We start from the raw sequence: 21,891 nt of genomic DNA, 5'->3' as shown, positions 1-21,891 counted from the left end.
GGACATGCAGACTCCACACAGAAGGCACCCCTGCCAAGAATTGAAGAGGAGAACCTCTTGCTGTGAGGTGACAACACAACCGCTGCACCACTGCACCATACGTAATTAATAGTGTTAAACTTGCCCTTGCAGACACACTCAAACTGTTTAGTTTAAGTTTAGCTACTGGTTTTGTCCCAGATGTGTGCTATACAGCAGCAATGATGCTCCTCCATGAGGGAGGCCTTAAAACTAACCCAAATGACTACAGACTTAGCAGCTCTACAAGTCTCTTCTGTAAAGCCATGGAACATATTATAATTGGCCTCATAAACTGTGGTATCAATAATAATGTTAGCTTTGATCCCAACAGTTTTCTATTGTGCCTATTTAATCTGGTAAATTTCTTTGAAAGTGTTAAAGACGCTGTGGAGTGTGACCATGCAGTGCACAAGGAGTATCTTGACCTGACTAAGGCCTTTGACACCATTCCCTATGCTGGCATCATACAAAAGCCAAATGCTTAAAAACTGGCTCATATATGGAAAAATAAATAGCAAACTGGCTGAAAGATAGATCTCCCACAGTGCAAGTTGCAGGTCAGAAAGTATGAAAGTGACCATCGGTGTTCCTCAGGACTTGGTCCTGGGACCTCTCTTTTTTGGTATTTACTTCTCAGATCTTCATGCAGAGAGTCAAGACCTCTGGCTAACAATGTTTACAGATGATTGTAAAGTGGGGGGCTTGTTGTTAAGGCACCCTATGGCACCTAAACCCTCTAGAATGAAGCCATCTTAGTAAACTCTTGGTGTACTGAGAATGGGCTCAACCTATATGCTAAAAGCGCAGTGTCATCATTTTTAGTAGGCAATCCCTCTGCAAATCACACTGTCTAGACAACACACCTCTACAAAACAAAAACTTAGGGGCTTAGGAAGCTGGACTGACAGCTCTCTTTCTTTTGACCATTTTGTAACAATGATCATCAGGAAATCCTTTTATTTATCCCTGTTAACTGTAAAAGGAATAGCGTCATGGTCTAAAAGAAGTAATTAGTCCCTTATACTCAGAACTGATCAGGCTAATAATTGAGTATAATTCATCAAACAATTAGAAAGACCCCAAAGGTCCAAAGCCAAAAAGATTACAGGCCTAAATCCTGAGCCCAAGAAAGACTGGAAGCTCTACCCTTTTACTTAAGGTCTTACAGACCTTTGAGGGGAGATTCCTGTATTGTTTGCTGTGCTATTAGAAGTCATATTGTCCTGGACCTCCTGTTTCTCCACAAGTCCAAAATCTACACCTTTACTAGAACAAGAGACTTAAGTCTTCACCAACAGATAAAGAAAACACAATGGTGGAAGAGTTTACAATCTAGAGCCTCACAAATCACTGGGATAAACCTATCTAGCATGATAAGCAGAAGAATTACCATAAGACTCTTGGTCTTGGAATATCTAAGAATAATATAATCCTCTTCATACAACTACCTAGTTTCTAAAGGTGTGTGTGTGTGTGTGTGTGTGTGTGTGTGTGTGTGTGTGTGTGTGTGTGTGTGTGTGTGTGTGTGTGTGTGTGTGTGTGTGTGTGTGTGTGTGTGTGTGTGTGTGTGTGTGTGTGTGTGTGTGTGTGTGTGTGTGTGTGAAAAACATAGTCTCTTTCCTCCAGAGTAACTACCTAACTTTTCATGTGTGACCCTTTCAGAGAAAGTGACTAACTCAGTTAGCTTAACTGCAAATTAGTTATCCATCTAAAATATATGCATCAGTACAAAAATAATCTAAACTGGACAATCTGTACCGGGATAACAAGCTCAGTGAATGCATTAGATAATAACAGATTGGACCATCTAAATGATGACACATTTGAAGCAAACAACCAAGCAAACTGGCAATACCTAACTAACCTTAAAGCCTATGGAATTGTTAGACAAGCTGGGCTACACAACCAACCATAATTCAAAAGAGTCTTCTGGATGTATGATGCAACCAAAACCTCACCAAAAAAGACCACCACCTTCTCACATGAAATATCTGACTGATACATAGGATAATGTAAAATGATTGTCCGCTTTAAGCTTGTCCTCATTAAAATGTACAATATTCCATATGTCTTCCAACCTCCATCCCAATCTTCATAACTCCCAAAATTCTTGATCATTCCAGTGCTGCCCATTCACAGTGGGTTTGGGATGTATCAATTCTAGGAAGAAAACATTGTGAACACCTCAATGTGCCCTACTACAGGCAACCACAAGGGGGATCTGGCTCATCAGTACTATCCTCTCCAAAAAGCATTCCAGTTTGGCAGCAACTCAATCCTAGTAGTGTTTCCAAGATCCCTATAGCACAACAGATCACTCTTAGGAATGCGTATAGAGCAAAGTTCCAGAAAGGACCAAGAAGTGGTTAAAGTAAGGGGAAAAGCCCCATTAACAATCCAATCATGACCCCCTTCAGTTGGAATAGCATATCTATTGAGTACTCACAATGATTTATTGCAGAGGAAAATAATCTGAGCAAAGCTGACATTGTCCATAACCTGGAGAAATTCCTAAAGTCTTTGTCACTCATCACTGACCTAGGCATTGACATCACCTAAGAAAATTGATCTTAGATGCTCAAGCACTATGTAAGAAAGTCTCTGAACTCTTGAAGAAACGTTACAAGGTATCTGGATGGAGAAAACACTAACAGAAATTATGCAATACATTCCCGCTCCAAAATAATCTCAGTACATTTGGTCATTCATATGTGAACCTTGTCCATATTTGCAGTGATAACAAATTGCTACCCTAATACTACGTCATCTGGGGCACTAAACAACTGAGAACAGTGCAGGAACTGCAATTTCCAAATGAGAACCAAAAATAGCACCATCATGGTTTCTGTTGTAAGTGCTAGATCCACAAACTCCAAGAATGGATAATAAGTCTAGCATCTTATTTCTGGAGATGGCATTGAACAGCAGAACAAAAGATGAAGCTGGGAGAAACAGATCCCATCTACATGTCAGTTTTGTGACCTCACCTTCACAGGTCCCAAAGTAAGACAATAGACATACCTATACCATTATGTTCTCCTGAATCAGGGACAAAACCGATATTAACAGGAGACAAAGGCCCAAAATCAGTGATAACTTTTAAATATTACTCTACCTCACTAAGAAAGTTAACAGAACAACAGGTTTTGTATCAAGTAATTTTTTGTTTATTCCATGTTGTGGGATTCTGAGAACATTAACATATATGATCCTAGTACCAATCAGACATAATGCCTTCCTGTTTAAAAGAAAGAACTGCATTGTTCAGAATGTGGACAGTGGTCATTTGAAAGGATTTGTTTTCAGTAGAGAGAAGGCTAAATAGGCAAGAAGTCATACATTGCAAAGGTGACTACAGAATAAAACCTTTGTGTTGTACAGTCATCAGAAAGTAAGTACTCTCATCTTTTTATGGAGCTAGGATGGACTGAGAGGCAGGGAAAGCAGGTTATATAAGTAAATGAATCAAGAAGTAACTTTGCAGTGTGGAGGGTGTGATGTTCACTTCCTGAATTATGTTAAGCACCATGTTCATTAATAAAAATCAAACTGTAAAATACTTGTTACAAAATAATAAAATAGAAAATAGTAGGTAGTCCAGAGTTGAGTTAAAAATGGAACATCCTTTATTGAAAGACACAAACAAGTGATCCTAGTTGAGTATAATGAAAAGACTCAAAAACATTCCCTATTTATATATAATCATGTTATTTGGAGCAAGGGAGAGATTACAGAGGGTGGCTCTGTTAAGAGCAATAAAAGTATAACAATCATTCTTTTCACCAAGTCCGCCTTCCCACTTAACACCATAGTGTAAGCAGACACTGTGCTGCCTAAAACTGAAACTAAAAAGCTAGAGACAAATTACAATATAAGACCAGCGTATTAACACTTTGTATAGGCTAACCAAATAATCCATCCTATATTAATTAAGAAACTAACAAAATGATTAGTTAACTAACAAAAAGATCTACCACTGGACATCTATCAGCATAAATATCAATAAATATAAACTAAATCACTTTTAACAAAGGTTGCTTTTGTATCAAATAAATACTTCATCAGGTTATATGTTTCAATATCAAATTATAAAATGGATAAACACTTGTATAAATGTACAAGTGAAAACCTAAGTAGGATGAAAACCAACATATAATTGCTAAGGTAGAAGGAAATACAATGATAAATGTTAAAAATAAATCACTAACACTATGGGGATTTGTTAAAGTGTGGCATCTAACTAGGAAAAACAGTTTGAATGTGTAAGAGTGAGCTCAAAGAAGTGTCCCTTTTGAAAAACAAATGCACCCTTATATGTGGAGCCATCAGAAATGCACCAAATGGACTAAAACCAGCCAAATCATGTGCTTTTTACATTTACAAGTATGTGCAGAACAAAGTTATGTGTAATAAATTAATTAATTAATTATAAAACTGTCATGAAGTTAATCCTGTGCGAATGTGCCTAGCATTAACAGGCCCACACCATACCTCAACTGTACAGATTTTCGCAGACTGTCTAGATTTTTGGCTCATATTTTTGGCCCATTCCTCATAAAATGTGTGGTTTTCTGGCAAATCACTGGGATGATCTAAGGGTTGAAGTCACTAAATAATGACATACATTTGAGTTTCAGACTTCAAATCCTTCAGAAAATGTATGTTAAAACAAACTCTGTAAAGCTAGCAACTTTTTAAGTTTATAAGAACAATATTTAAAATATGTCCCTATTTTTTGGCTTTTGCCCCTCCATTTTGTCGAGCTTTGTCCATATGTCTTGAACTAAGAGGTTGAGAGGTATGGCCCACATGAATGGTTCTAAAGTGAAATGATACAACTAATCAACCTGTTTGGAAGTGAAATAATGTCACTAGTCACCCTGTTTGGAAACTAAACCTGTAAAACCAGAAGGGCTGATGGAAAAATAATGTGGCTTGTGTATACAATATGTTACATATGTTTTACGTGTTATAACCAAGGTTTACCAGAACAGAAAACCGAACCATCAAACCACTTAAAGCCAGTCAGAAAACAAGGTAACTTCTCTATAAGACACTTAGCAAACTATCTCCTGAATTGTATGAAGCTAACAAAGTAACCTAAAATTCTATTAAGAATACAATTTAACATATAAAGTTAAACCTTCCTAATAAGTTAGCATTGAATGTTAAGAAAGTTAAAAAAACATTTAAAAATGTGAGAATATTTAACAGCTAAACCATGCTAAAAATAAAAATAAATGTTAAAAATATATATATCTGAAAGCACCAATGTCAGTTATTTTCATTGTAAAATATTTGCAGTGTTTGATATTTGTTTTTAACAACATTAACCAGTAGTGTCAGTTCCATATCAGTCTTTTAATATTCTTTCAAACAGTGGGGCCGTTTTCTGAGTTCTAGATTGAGCAATAATAATTCAGCCCGGGTTTTCTAAAAGAATTCAGTTTCAGCTACCACAGTAGTTCAAGGGTTTTTTTTTCTTTTTTTTTACTTCCAGTTCCAAAAGGTCCACACTGTCAATAATTTGAAATTTAAAGCCAGCGTGTCTTTTGTGAAGCTACATGTGCCGAACCAGTGCCTTACTCATGCACTTAGCTCTAATTTCAGAAAGATGGCCAGAAATCCTTCTTTTAAATCTGTTGAGCATTTCCCCACATACTATGCTTCATAGTTATTGCAGCTTGCCCTGTAAACCACCTGCATTGAGTTACAGTCACTTCCTGCATTATGTGTAATCAGTTTATTTAAATAAGGGCAGAAAAACATGTCTCCTTCCTATGTGTGCTAACAAAAGACACAGTTGGCTCCACACATACTGGTGCATTTATCCTGTGGTCTGGGCCTACCTTCAACGCAACGTCTGATATTTCTGGCTTTCCTATACACAAAAGAAGGGCTTCTTCAAGGATGTCCATTAAATATGAACTTTCAGTAATTAAGGCCCAATTCTCTCTAATAACATTAATGATGCTGTGATAATCAATAGTAAAAGTCAAAATACAACTGCCTTTAGATATGTTATTCATAGATTTCTTTAACACCATCCTATAAGGACTGTTAACTGCTGGTGCATTTGTACTTTTTAGTTCAATTATAGGTTCCAAAATGCTTCTTAACATATTGCTTTCATATCCCCTCAGCAAAAAATCATTTTCAAGTTCATTTAGGTTCTTAAGGAAGGGTTCCTTTCTCACAGTGATCCTAGCTAACCTGTAGCCCAGTGACCTAACGTTATATTTCATCCTGGTGAGATGGAGACTCTTACTATGTAGAAGGAGGTTTACTCTAGTAGGTTTTCTGAAAGATGTGTCAGTTTTACCTTGGTCCAAGTCTTTAGTAATCTGTATATCTAAGAAGACTGCCAAGGTGTGACTGTGGGAATAGGTGAAATGCAGGAAGCTGGTGGTTTGATTCAGATAGCTGATAAACTATTCTAATTTAGCAGTGTCTCCTTTCCACATAATAAAATGTTGTCAATAAAATGCAGATACACTGTGATGTGTTGCATGTATTCTCTGTTGTTATACATAATCCACCTCCCACTTGACTAGGGCTATGTTGGCTAGGCTAGGGGCCATAGCTATCCCCATGGCTATACCAGTCTTTTGTTTATAGTAATTTCCATTAAATGTAAAGAAATTGTAGCTAAGCACTATATCTAAAAGTTTACCTGTTATTACATGTTGCGCTGGTGTGCCATTGTTGTTTTTCCTGTAAGAATCAATCATTGTTTCAACACAATAATTATGTGGAAGTACAGTATATAGTGATTCAATATCTACTGTTAATACAATACTGTCAGCATCAACTGTAACATTTTTTATTTTCCTTAAAAAATCACTAGAGTCTTTTACTTGTGAAATGTTCTTCTCAGTTACAGGTTGTAGCAAGAAATCCAAGGAAATGGCAGCAGGTTTGGCCAGGGACCCCCCTGCATGCAACCACTGGCCTGTAAGAAGGGTTTCCCTATTTTATGTGGCTTAGCAATGCCAAAGAATTTAGGAAAACAAAGGAAGGTGTCTGTAGATAGTTAAACAAGTTATCTGTTAACAAACCAACATCATCTGTGTACAATTGCTGTACAATGCCTTTATCTCTTTTAAAGTTAAAGAATCATGACAGTTTGTGTCACTCAGAACTTCTTCTGTCCTCTGGCTATAGCTGCTCGTATCACTAACAACAAAACCCCGTCCCTTGTCAACTTTTATAACCCTTCGAGACTTATCTCTGCCTAGCCCTAACAATACTTTTTTCTCACCATTGTTAAGATTATAGAACGTTCTCCCCGCTGGTTTTTGCAGTAGTTTCCTGATGTCTATTTCACATTTGACCTCAAAGTCTGCTAAAGTTTGGTGTAAGGGAGAGCAGTAAATACTGGGTCTTTTTATTATTTCTTCCATAACTGTTTTGGAGAAGGTGCTGGAGTAGCTGATGGTGAAATACATTTTTCATAATTTTGGCTTGGGGGGAGGTAGAGCAATGGATGAAGGCTTCAGAGATGGATCTGTTTATCAGGATAGAAACAGGGTATGCTATGGCTTTGGCTGAAATTAGGCATTCTGCTGGGAGGCAAATCAGCAGAGAGAGAGGACAGTTGGAGTTTTGTTTGAAGGAGTTTGCAGATAAAGGGAGATGGACAGGGTGCAGATGAAGGGACATGGGAACTAGAGTTTGAGTTAACGTTTGAATAGTTTCAATGTAGTAATGTTAAAAAGGCATTAGCTATTTGCACAGGATTACTACTAGGAATAGAGCAGGGGAAGGAGAGTTGTGGCATGTCCTGGTTTGAAGTTTTATTAATGCCAGACCAGAATTTTTTTTTTATATTAGAGTGTGAATGTTGCAGGTGTGGGGAGTAGTTTTTTTTTCTGATATCATTTTTTTTTTTTTTCAGCATTTTTTAAAGTATAAAAGTATAGTTGATACAGAGCTTTTAGAGAGGTCCATCTTTGCCCCATTTTTTTTTGGTCTGTTTTGTGAGCCAGGGGCTATTTTGTCCTGATTCTGGAAGAGAAAGGAAAGGAGCTGTTATATTTAGAAAGGAAAGGAAGAAGTAGAATTAAGTAAAGATTTCTTCAGCTAGATTAAGTAGTTTCAGAGATGACCAGTTACATGCATTTAGTTCATTAAAAAAGTTCTCAGAAATGTTTCATAGAATAGTGACTTTTGGGCTATATTTTTTTGTTTAGTGATAAAGATTAGAAATGTGATCACAAATGTCGCCGGGAGAGACCTACTTATTATAGGTATCTGGACTTATATATTATCCAGTCAAAAGTAAAAATTTTTTTTCTTTGCTACTTGGTTTGTGGATTCTAGGAAGTTTATTATTTGATTGAAACCAATGGGTGTTAGGGGGGAATTACATAAGGTCCAGTCTATATTAAAATCACCTAGGACAATTGTTCTTCTAAAAGGCTATTGAGAATGTTTTCTAGGGTGCTAATATTACTTCCTGAGGGATGTAAGAGCAGATAAATATAGGATTTGCTTTTATTCAATTTCAATTGGAGTTTGATAGTGTCTGTCTCAGCATTGGTGAGGAGGGGAGTGATACTGATGTATCCAAACCAGAAGATCAGATTTGAACAAGATAGCTACACCACCACTTTTTTCTCAGAGGTATCAGATTTGCCATGGAACATGTTCAGATTCAATTTTCTGACATAGGATTTTAAATCAACCATTACTTGTGCTGTATCAGACCTGCAGTGGGGAACAAAATTTAACCCCTTTGTAAGTACGCTAATTTCACTGTCAGTAAGTTCTTTTTTGGAGTGATTCTAAACAACGGAGTGTTAACACCGTGTATGGTTTCTCTGTCTTGTTCTGGGTTCTGGGGTGAAGCTGGGCTCCCCCATTTATTTCATTTCCCTCACATCTGTCCATTTCTTGGTTCTCTAGTCTTCTGGAGGAGCTCTGGCTTGGGTGTTATCGAAACTCCTCTTGTGCCCCCTGGAGTCTCGGGGGGATTGTAGTAGTAATCTTCCTGATGACTCTGGTAGAATTACCCTCTCCTCTGCGGGTCTGACCTTGATCCTGGTAATGGTATTGGTAATGGTTCTGTTGTTGGTGTTGTGGTTGATGTCTGTATTGATGGTAATAAAACTCTTGATGGTGTGAGTCTCTGTGTTCTAAATGCTGCTCTTGGTAGACATACTGTTGTATGTGGTCTCAGTTGTCCTGTCGGTTCTGGATCTGGTGTTGATTCTGGTTCTGGTTTTGGTTCAGCTGTTCCTCCAACATATCTCTCTGATGGTTCTGGTCCATTCTGTTTTTCTGGGTCTGGCTCTGATCTACATACCCCTGCCCCTCACTGGACCTCTGAGGTGTGCTGACAGCCAGGGGTATCTGTGAAGACTGTGGTACTGTGGGGAACTTGCTCCATCTGTATTATGCCTCTGTCTTGTTCTGTGCATTGATTTCCCTCTCAAAATACCTGCTGGGGTCTGCTGTCACATTGGTGGTACCTTTTGTAGCCTTTGCTGAATCTTCTGTTACCAAGTCTATAGTTGTAGTTAAAAGTCTTCTGTCTTTATACTTGTTTTTTTTATTTTATTAAGTCTCTCAGGGTCATCCTTATCATCCTGATTCCTTTTCATCTTCTTTAGCTTACATTCTTTAATGGATTTTTCAAAGCCTTTTACCCTCTCTCTCAGAGAATCAAACCTAGCAGGTCTTTGTGGATCTTATTTAATATAGCCATCTCCAGCTCTGAGATTATAGCTTTAGTTGCCTCCTGTGCAGCCAGGTTATTTTTAAGTAGCAGTCTTATGAGGATGTAGCTGTTATTGGTTAAGGTATCAAGCTATTCATCTGTCAGGGTTTCACCCATATTATTCCATATAGGCTTCTTGTTAAGGCACAGCCCCCTAAGCAGTCTCGTCTTATCCAGACTTTGTTGTAAATAAATTTGCTCACAAAATAACCCTTTCATGTACTTTGGTTCTTTTTCTAGTTTTTAAAAGAGTTACAATTGTCCATACCTGGGTTTTGAACCTCCTCACCATTACTGTTTCCTAGCTTAATCTTGTCATCATCATTCTCTTCCCAGGTAGGTGCTGCCAGCAATTCAAATAGCCTGCCATTTTCCATGTTCCATGGGTGGCGCAGTGGTGCAGTAGTAGCGGTGTCGTCTCACAGCAAGAGGTTCTCTGGTTCGATTATCGGCTGGGGTGCCTTCTGTGTCGGGTCTGCATGTCCTCCCTGCATTCGTGTGGGTTTCTTCTGGGTGCTCCAGTTTCCTCCCACATTACAAAGACATGCATCTGGAGCGTTTCTCCCTGGGTCTCCACTGAAAATTGGTTTTGTTTCAAGTCGGACTTTCCCAGTTAACAAATGTTAAATAAATAAAATAAATAAATAAATGTTAAAGTCATAATGGTGGGAAAAAAAACACACACTGCAGTCCAAGGGGACCAATGAATTGCTAAAACACTGTAAAGACCTCACAGTGTCCAACTTCAAAAAGAAAAATCTGTGGTATCCCTCGAAGTCTCAGAAAACTCAGTATGCAACCTATACCAGGTCAAAAACAAACCAAGAAGAAACTTCGGGTGTGATGGTCACTTACTGAATTATGTTAAGCAGCTAGTAAATGGCTATTAATTTTAGCATACTGTGGCACTATGTATACCAGCTTTTAGTACACAAAAGTCGTAAAGTCATTATTTAGACCGTAACCAATCATCTACTATTGTCTACATATTTAAGAAAAAGTACTGCCTGTTTCTCTTGCATGAAATAAAATTGTAACAGCTTTTTCTTTTCCACAATTGTACCTGTAACTAAAATATGTAAAGTGAAAATTTTTGTAACTAAACTATGTAATGTGGAGCTTTTCTCCCTGGGCCTCCACTGAAAATGGGCTCCATGAGCACAGTGGACCTCCCCGGTCATCAAACTGGAAATAAATAAAATAAATACTGTAAATCTGAATGCTTGTATCTGTCACTTGGAAGAACCGTAATAAGATATAAAGCTGTGTTGTGCATTTTATACTCATTAAAAAGATTAGATCACATGCTTTAGTTTAATTATGTCCATGTGACCAGTTTCAAATTAATATTGGGCAGCAAAGAAAGCAAGAAAGAAAATCAGGCAGTCCTTTCATCCACACTGTCTGAAGGAACGGTTTAGTTTGTGCCATCATGACAACAGGAGGGTGTGGAGTCAAGTAATATGGATGGGAAGGGACATGGGGAATGGACTGGCTATGCAAAACAATGTAACTGAGAAAAAGAGGAACTTTCCAAGTTGGAATAGTCCAACACACTTCAAAAATTAAAGTAAAAAAAGGAAATGGCTACTTACTATCTGCCTGCATACCCCACTCCCCAAAAAGAAAGTGTGTGTATGTGTGTGTGCATGCGCATGAGTGTATCTGTGAATAGTTCACTCACGAGACCGATTAAACAGACAGATGCAGTTTGGGGGGTGTAAGGGTACTGGTTTGGATGTTATTTTTTTTCCTTTATTGGTGACAGAGATGGCTGGGCTGGTTTTGAAGTTTGGGAGGTAGATTCTAATCATAAGCTTACCCATCTGACTCCTCCTCCCCCATATTTTACCCTTCCCTTTCGTGGTTCTTTCAGGACCTAAGACAGACAGTTTGGGGAACTTTAGATGTGTCTTCTCCTTAAAAATCAAATCAAGAAAGACATTACACAGTACTTGCTGAATGTGTTGACTGATACAGGTTACACTCACCTGATGTGCTTCTGCAAAGTTTGTCAAAAACTACTGACAGACAATGCTATGTCTTGTACAAAGAAAAAAATTCATAAACTTTACTACAGCTTTGGTAAGAAGAAATGAAACAATATTTAAACTGCTAATTCACATGGCTAAATATCATCAATAAGTAGATTCCCTGCACCTCGTGCAGTGACAACTGGAGGATCTAATATGGTCGAGTTCAGCTTACCGAAGCTGAACTCTCCAGTTTCTGTTTTCCATTGGAAGTTAGTGCCAGTATGGCATCTAATTATATGCTGGTAATAATTTGTTTTCAAAGATTTCCCTTTTCTTTGTACTTAAGGCAATAGTGGATTTATTTTACATACGTTTGGGCATATAGGGGGACCTGAAACCTGTAAGAAACAATTATATTGAGTTTTTCATCAGGTTATATTTGGCATTTCGGTTCCTCGCTAAATTGTAACTCAAACAGTCATAGTGGAATACAGTAAAATCATTCAGATGCTCCAGACCATATCAGAAAGTCAGACTTCTAATAAAAATTTGGAGTAATTCTGAACCTGTTGTTTACAGCTCATAAAGTTCCTTCTTGTGTGTTACAATGTGTCTAAGACACAGCTTATACCCAGCAGTACTTAGAGACATGATTAAAGACACAGTTAAAGAGGTAGTCCAGTCCTGACAAGTGTATTAACTTGTCATGCAATGATGTGAAGTTTTTCACTACTGCAAACATCAGAATTCTAAAAAGGTGTCACAGTGGTGCAGTGGATAACACTGTTGCCTCACACAAAGAGGTCCTCTGGTTGGATTCCCTGCTAGGATGTCTTCTGTGTGGAGTCTGCATGACTTCCAGGTGTTCACATGGATTTACTCCAGGTGCTCTGGTTAACCACATTCCAAAGATATGCAGGTAGGTGGACTGAACATTCTAAATTGGCCACAACTGTGAGTGTGCGTGCAAGTGTGGGGTATGAAGAACAACTGCGGCAGGGCTAGCCACCTGGTGGTGAGAACCTTGGTTTAGATGATTGTCACTTTTGAAAGGGTACCATGATTCCATGTGCAAAAATGGGAAAAAGGGGATGGATGTATGGATGGATGGATGGATGGATGGATGGTCAGACAGCTGTGGTGGGGAAAACAGGGAAGACTCTCCCTTTCATAATGTACACAGACACAGGAGTTAGTTGTAATGTTAAGAAAGTGTAGGTGAGCACAGATCCCTCCATGGGAGATGCTCAAGGGAAGGGGTGGCAACCCCCAAAAATGTATCTGTTTTAGATGAGATGCCATTTCACACTGGCAAATTCATATAAAATGGCATTCAGACTTAACTTATCAATGTACTGTCGTACAGTGATTTCTGACAGGCCTACATTTTGGTCAGGAAACTGAGTTAGTCCCTAATTCAGAAAAGTCAGCAAAAAGGGGAAAAAAACAGTCTCTAACAAACAGGTGTCTTGTTACTGACTCTGATACACCTATGTAATCAAACCTTGTGGCTTTTCCTCTTCTACAATATCAAACAAAGCCCTTGCAAATAACATTCCACTGCCTTCTGCTCTGGTTTGCAGTCATTTCCTCATCGTGGGACAACCTGTATTACAGCTTGTGGTAACAGGTCCTCATGTACTGCTGCTCACTCCATATAGGAAGGAATTGTTAGTGCTCAAAGTGAAAGTTTTTAAAGCTGTCCAAGCTTATTGCCACCTGAAGAAAAAGCAAGACAATTCATTTCCCTCTAACAGTGACCATTGTTTTCCAATTGTGCGGAAAACTCAGCAGTAAAAATATTAAAGTGATGGACTGGGGGGACCTCAAAGATGGACTTGCCTCTCTAAAAAAGATTTTTCCTTATATTTTGGGCTGCTGTGTATTTGCTTGAGAATTGTACACTCGAACATGCATGTTTTATGGACTTCTATACTCGGGAGAGTCAGGTTAAGTATGTTTTGCCAGGGAAGTGTGTTTGAAGGAACAAAGTGATGAGTAGATGTAGGCTGCAGTAGATTCTTATGCTTTACATGTGCAGACAGGGACTACAGACCTTTCTTCTCCATTTGCAGTTTTACCTTCACAAAAAAAAAAACAAAAGATGTGTACAGGAAGATAGAATAGCATTATTGTCCACAAATGGTACAACATTTCTACAGATTTGTGGCACACACAGGAACCAGATATGGAGCACATGAAAAAAATCATATCAAAGCCTCCTTCTCAGCCATGTTGCATACCCCAAAAGTTCTTTTTTCATGTAAGCAGCAGTTTTGCCCAAAAGGCTACTTTCTCCTTACAAATGGATAGATTATTACTCTATATTCCTTTTTTTTTTTCCAAGAAAGGGGGTCACTGGAGACTAGCTTTGCACTTCTCAAGATGGTAACTCTTCAGAATTGCTTCCTCAGAAAATTTGATAGGTATTTTTTAAGCATCTTTATTAGACACGACATTTTACAAAAAAAAGGGTCATGGGTACATATACAATAACAGAAAAAAAACAAGGCACTTGTTTTGTGGTGTTATCAGATAACTCTATGGCCTTGAGAATGTTCAAATGGATTGTCAAGGGTTCAGTTCTAACTTTAGGGGAATTGTTGTTGGTCTAGTGGTTAAGATTTGGAACTCTTATCAATAAAGCCTGGGTTTGACTCCCAGTCACAGAATTTCAAAAGACTTTTTTTTTTTAGTTGGGAGTTGGCATAATGGTTAAAGTTGAATAAACTACAGTTGAATTAACTACTTTCATGAAGAGGGCTTCCGTTTCTACGTGTTTTAGATAATGGTTAAAGTGTTTACTTCACAGACACAAGGTACAGAGTTTGATTCTTATCTTTGGGTTGGGAAGTTTGGCTATTCTTAAAATGGCCCAAAAGACTAGAGAGTCCAGTACTAACCTATAGTACACATATGTTTATTTTAACAATGTTTTATTCTCTACAACATTATATAAGTTAATTCCTGCCTTCCCTTATATTTTACTTCTCCATTATTAGGACATAGGACATTATTCTGCAAGTATTATTCACACGCACTTCATTTATTTCTATGTTTTTCCTTCCCTTTCAGTTCTTCTATCTCCTTTATAATACAATACCTCAGTTACATTGGTTTAGATTTGCATGTTCTAGTAATTGCGTTTTGGCAGCCAGTGGCATTAAACTTAATAAGGCTGTGCTACATCTAGGCAACTCAGATCCGAAATTGAAGCTCAAAAAAATTATTCCTGAGTTACAATCACTTCCCCAACATTTCCAACAAAGTTTTCTCTAGGTAGTTTTCCAAATGTGTTCTCAATTCTCTCTCTCTCTCTCTCCCATCACACCTTTAGCATTTGCTATCACCCTAAGGAAAAACTTTCCCTAATCTGCTTGGAGTATAAAAATATCTCAGCAAACACTTCCATGCTAAACTCCTAAACCTTCTGGACTTTGTTACATACTTGGGAGCCATACATACAGCCTCACATTGTTCTTTTGTAAATTGCCCTTCCAATCTCTCTTCTTAACCTTTACTAACCTCTTTAGATTGATTCTTACAGCTACAATGCAATACTTTATATGCCCTACTAATTATTCCTTTTTTAACAGCAGCTTCTGTTATAGACTCAACTAAAAGCTCTGCCAAAGCTAATCTTTCACTTGGCACTGCCCTATCTCTTTCATTCATCCTATACCCCGATATTAATCCCTGGTAGGGATGGTACTCTCTAACCTGCAACCCAAATTTCTGCATGGCCTCAAGTTCTGAAGAAGCCCAAGAGATTTGGGTGAAAGCGCTTAACCGTAACAATCTTGTCCATGTTATTTTATAACGCATTTAATATATATTTTTAAAAACACATTTTCAAATGCATTGTGCAATGTATGTAAGTTTTATTATTTTATTTTGTTTGTTTATCAGTACGCACTTCAGCGTTGTATCTGCTTAACCTCGGAATTGTGTGGAGAGGTACAAGCAGTTTTTATTCACATTACGCTAATAAATTAGTTTATAGCCAGCATTCGTGTGTTGTTTTCTTGGGGAACATTCATCGTATTGGCATTGACGGCGAATTGTTTCACTATATTCAAGACTGAAGAACATATTACTGTGGATTATTTATATGTTTTTATTGCAAGTATCTCATTTTGACTATTTGGATTGGTTTGGCCTTATTGCTGAATTTTAGCAAACCAAAGGTGTTGGATCACTTATTGGCACTCCGTGGCATTTTGTTTTTGAGCAATACTTTATATGCCCTACTAATTATTCCTTTTTTAACAGCAGCTTCTGTTATAGACTCAACTAAAAGCTCTGCCAAAGCTAATCTTTCACTTGGCACTGCCCTATCTCTTTCGCTCATCCTATACCCTGACATCAATCCCTGGTAGGGATGGTACTCCCTAACCTGCAACCCAAATTTCTGCTTGGCCTCATCCCAGTCTATTACTATGCCCTCCCTAGTTATTTGCTCCTAATACCCTGATTTCTTTGCTAATCCCCTTGCCTATTTTGTCTACCGCTACTTGTAGTCAACCCTTTTGATAAAATCTCAATTTTTCCATATCTGTATTGACTTAGTTTGTAAAATACTTTATGCTGTGTTATAAATAAAATACTCTGTATGGTTGTCGTCATTCTCCTTAAGGGGCTATATTCAAAACGAAATGCTCTCCTTAATTCTTGAACTCCCCCCATCATCCTTCCTTTCCACTTTGATTTATAACCTTCTGCTTGAGTTTACATTCTCTCTCTCTCTCTGTGTATATAGACTAGGGAAATGACATATGTAGGTGTACCAGGATGTCACCATAACAATAAGTATTCAATATCCTTTTCTTGATGTCAGTAGCCCCCACCCCCACCCCACTCTTTTTCTTCTTTCTTCTAACCTGACTTGTCTGTCTTAGTGAAGAGATTGGAGTGATTTTGTGCACATTTTGACTAGTGTTTGAGATGACTAAAAGCCTGGGATGAGGGACACTTTGAATGAATTTGGATACTTATGCAGAGAACGTGAAGGGGTGCAGATTTTGTACAATCTGCACACTTTAAGGTTACCGCAAATGTTGCTTAGTTACTTTTCCATCCATATACCCAAGAAGAGGCCTCCGCAAGGCCAATGCTAAAGGCTTACATAGAAGCACAGACAGGCTACTGTTTATTTACTGGATATGTTATTTTGCCAGCAGCTATCTGTACATCTTCCTACAGGAGCATTCAGTGTGAGTAACACTTTTTTCCTTTCTGCAAGTAAATTTCTGAAACCCTGGGCTTGCTAGCATTTAATATGGCAGCAGCCTCTATTAGACACAGGCTGTAACTGTTTGCAGCAATAAGTAAGGTATTACCATTTTCAAAAATGTCCTGGACATTAGTTGTCAGTGATGCTAACAATGCCTGCAGGCAGTGACTAAGACCAGGAAAGGGATATTTGCACTATTCCAGACTGGAAACCTACTTTAGTTATGCTGTCTACAACAAGCCAGCACTGCAAGTCATGTTCACCTTAACTGACAGCTAGCCCCTTTACAGTCTTAGGTTCTTCAAGACAGTGATGGAGGTAACAGCCACAGATGTCACAACTATACAGCAGCTATACATATGTATTTGACTTAATTGGTTCCCTGAGCCACCTCTTTACACAGTAACATTGCCGTGCAAAACAGTTTAAGGAAAAATAATGCAACAAAACAGCCATAGTGTAACAGCAATAATGTACTTTCGGGTCACATGTTAATTGTATAAAAACATCACTTCTAATGGAGGTCAGAATATTTGATTGCATGCTAGACTATGAGTCATACCAGTAATAATGTTATACAGTATGTGTTATTACTAAGTATAACCAATGATATTGTGAAAGTGAGCAGTATCACAACCGTAGCTGCTGGATATCTCCTTTAAATTGGTCACCAACTATTGGTCAGTATTGATCAGTGCACTACTCCAGTAAAGAAATATAAATAAAATAAGTTAAAATATGAAGACACATATATGGAAAATGGCATCCTGAGAAACAGTACCTTCTCCATGTACACTACAGTTATGTGGAAACTCTTTTGGCACATAATATGGAATCAAGACCCCAAGATGCTACCAGGAGGTGAATTATTGTAGGCATCAGTCTTTTTCCAAGACTGGCAGAAACAAGCTGCTAGACAATCTCAGTTTCTCCTTGTGGCTTAACACTGAACCCACGTTAACAGAACCATTACAGGGAAAGTCCCTAAGGTTCTTCGGAGTTTGTCAAAATTGTAAACTCTGTGTAATTTAAAGTGGGAAAAGAAAAAATTATATATATATATATATATATATATATATATATATATATATATATATACACACACACACACACACACACACACACACACACACACACACACGTGTGTATTTATTCATATATATATATATATATACATATATATATATATATATATATATATATATGGAGTGGGTGGAGAAGAGTGTCAGGAGTGATTTGTGACAGACGAGTACCAGTAAGAGTGAAAGGGAAGGTCTACAATAGGGTAGTGAGACCAGCTATGTTATATAGGTTGGAGACAGTGGGATTGACAAAAAGGCAGGAGTCAGAGCTTGACGTGGCAGAGTTAAAGATGTTAAGATTTGCACTGGGTGTGATGAGGGTAGACAAGATTAGGAATAAGTATATTAGAGGGTCAGCCCAGGTTGGAAGATTTGGAGACAAAGCCAGAGAGGCAAGATTACGTTGGTTTGGACATGTGCTGAGGAGGGATGCAGAGTATATTGGGAAAAAGATGCTAAGGATGAAGCTACCAGGTAACAGGAAAAGAGGAAGGCCTAAGATAAGGTTTATGGATGTGGTGAGAGAGGACATGCAGGTGGTTGGTGTGACAGAGCAAGATGCAGAGGACAGGAAGAAATGGAAACAGATGATCCACTGTGGCGACCCCTAATGGGAGCAGCCAAAAGAAGAAGAAGAAATATATATATATATATATATATATATATATATATATATATATATATATACATGATGTTATTTATTTCAAGTTGTACATTCAAACTATATATACTAACTACACCATTGTTGTTTTCTAAATCTTAACTGTGTTGGTTATTAAAATGCATTTCTGGTTTGAAGACAAATTACAACCAGCAGAAATGACTGGTTTTTAAATGTCTGGGATTTCAATTACTACTGGGCTTGCTTAACATTTTCTCTACTATTGCTTTTCTCTGCTGTTTAGCCTTTCTGCTGGTAACAGACAATATGGAAAGTTACATACAGGGAGTATAAGAGAAATATAAAAAATACTCAAGGAAAGGTTTTACTGTAAACAATTAATGAATGCAGAGTGTGACACCCCTGCACTAGCCCAGGTATCAAGGAGCCTCTATTCTCACCACTGGCAACAGTGGGGGACATATACAATGGGAGGATGACAAGTACACACACAGTAAAGTGCAATTTCCCTTACGAGCACACAGAGATCACAGTCAGTCTGTGGGCTGCTTTCTCACTCTTTCTCCAGATCTCTAGTAAGACTCCCCACTGGTACAGCTATAGAGTTGAGTTCTTAGCCAGGGTTCCAAGCCAAGTCCTCCAGCACTCTCTCTCTGTCCAACCAGTGCTTCAGGTCCCTGCCCAAGTAGCTGACATACACTCTTTGAGATTTGTTTTACACACACACACACACACACACACACACACACACACACACACACACACACACACACACACACACACGCACACACCTGGGGAAAGCTGGCACAGGTTTACTAGCTATGCCCCCTTCTGCCCAGGCTATAAGGTAGTTATCACTGCCACCAAAATACCTATTTATCAGCTACTATAAGGCCCTTACAAAGGGTGTCCAGTCCTATTGTGTAATGTTACTATTAATCCAAATGGTAGTTTCATCAAGCAAGGCTATTGGTGTGGCCTGTACAGTGTCAACAAATAGATATGCAAGTAAGAGCTTACATATGTCTCACAAATATCAGCCACAAAGATAGGTTTAAATATATTTAATGATAAATAATAAAAGAACAAGACAATACTCGGTAACACAACACAGTTACTTCAGAGTTCAAAATCACAGGAAGTATTTAAAACAACATTGCAGGACAGTCTCAAATAAATACAGAAAACATCTAAACAAATCTTTACTGTATTCCTAACTATATCTAAAGAATTACTATGCCCTAAAAAACTTAGTTACAGCAAGGCAAGTGCAGATGTAGTGCTGATGAGTGGATGTTTCCAGGTCAAAGACAAAATACAAAATGCACAGTCTCTCTCTGAAATAGTTCTTAGATTAATATCACATTTTACTGCTAGGTTAGCTTGGATGATATCAGTTTTCAATCACCTGAATTTAGTTACTGGGCTAAACTCCCTTTTGTCAGAAACTAACAGAATTTAACATCTCTGTGTGAAAAATACATATCCTTCAGATGCTTGCAGTTGGTAGAAGGCATAAAACAATAAAACACTTTCAAAACAATGCAAAAGACACCCTAGTTCTAGACATCCTGTCTTCTTGCTGCATTGAAACTAACTTTTATAACACAATCATAAAAAAAATTAATTTCAACTTATGTTCTTGAAGTTTTGCAAGTTAACCCTTTTTATGTTCTAGTTTCTACTGTTAAAACATACATTTGCACAGGTATATAGTTTATATGGATTTCTGTTCTAAGTCCGTAGGGCGTGCTGTGGTTACATTTTAGCTCATACAGTTCTGTATAAATCATATCAATTCACAAATGACACAGAATTATTTACAAAATTCCAGATAGCTTGGCTAACAATATTTCCTTATATCACACAGGCATTCCTACCTTTAAGCATTCAAAATTATTTACAGAATAACAACACAAAACACAAGCCACATTTTGTGACAGAAGCCATTTAAGGTTTGAGCTTCAGAAACTGGATAACTTCAAATACCACTAGAAAGATGCATATAAACTCTGTTCCTTCATATTCATGTTTACTTTTGTCACAGTCATAATCCAAAGTTTGGGATAACACAGACTGAAATAATGTGCAGTCAAACAGCAAGGTTATTTAATTTTATTTATTTATTTCCAGTTTGATGACCAGGGAGGTCCACTGGGCTCAAAGAGCCCGTTTTCAGTGGTGGCCCGGGGAGAAAAGCTCCAATAATACATAGTACAAGCTCCATAATATGAAATACAATACATAGTGGAAACAGAAACAAGCTAAGCAAATTTTACATATAAAATAGCAAAAACTAAACAAAAGTTAAACAGCAGCTTGGAGAAGGATGTAAAACATATTTACATATTTACTGGTTGAGAACAATAGTGCAAGGTTAAATTAATACAGAGGTTTAAATCATCTGAGAATGATATAGAAGTAACATTAGCATGGATGAGTTATTTATGCATAAATATTAGCATGAGTTAAATTAATACAGAGGTTTAAATCCTAAGGTACAAGGAGAATCAAATTAAAGGAAAGAGTAGGATCAGATGCATGCAATATTCCTTGCAAGAATCAAATCTGGCTTAATGACTTTTCTTCTCAACAAAGATTAAATCAGTAGGTCAGAACCACAAACCCTCAGTCTGTAAGATACACTTCTGCTTTCAGAATCCCACAATTCAATCTGCCTCAATTCAGCACTGAACTCACAGACATAGTGTGGAGGGTATTTCCATGTTCTACAGCTAAAGCTGTATAATAAACAAAACCACATTCACAGCCGTTCATATGGTAAGCAAAACCATGTTCAAAGTCATGTACTTACCAAAGCAAAAGTTAGCTTTCGGTTTCTGTTTCGAGGTAGCTTCACTAACCTACAGGAACAAAAAGCAATGAAACAAAAGTGAGTGATCAAATATCTGCTCAGACATGTACCTCATAAGAAAACTGTATTAAACTGAATCATTTAAGGGGAAAAAAAAGAACAGCTTTTTTTCTGTGAAAACTGCAAAGTATGTGAGTAGCGCACATGCAGCCTATGGACTATGAGACCCCAGGCTGGACTTTTAAAGACAGTACAGGAAAAATCACCCTTTTTTGCTTACATCAGGGCTCCAGAATGCTAGAAGTCCCTTAAAACAATAAAGGAGAGTCCCCATTAAGTTTACACTTACATCAAATATGTTTCTGAAACTGTTGGTAAAAATATTTCTAAATCCTACTGGCTACATATTCTCAAATGTATT

General features: G+C 37.7%; 1 protein-coding gene across 1 annotated transcript in view; it reads right to left on the bottom strand.

The window, feature by feature from the left end:
* The window catches only part of PLEKHA2 (pleckstrin homology domain containing A2), an 856,672-nt gene that overhangs the window by 430,504 nt on the left and 404,277 nt on the right, over positions 1 to 21,891 (bottom strand). The window contains exon 4 of the mRNA XM_044084332.1: positions 21,471 to 21,519. Coding sequence (XP_043940267.1) covers positions 21,471 to 21,519 — 49 coding nt within the window. The remainder of the gene's footprint in view (positions 1 to 21,470; positions 21,520 to 21,891) is intronic.

This window comes from Protopterus annectens, chromosome 9.part0 (assembly GCF_019279795.1).
Source record: "Protopterus annectens isolate FY-2018-M chromosome 9.part0, PAN1.0, whole genome shotgun sequence".
NCBI classification, from domain to species: Eukaryota; Metazoa; Chordata; order Ceratodontiformes; family Protopteridae; genus Protopterus; species Protopterus annectens.
This window is presented reverse-complemented; position numbering and strand designations above follow the sequence as displayed.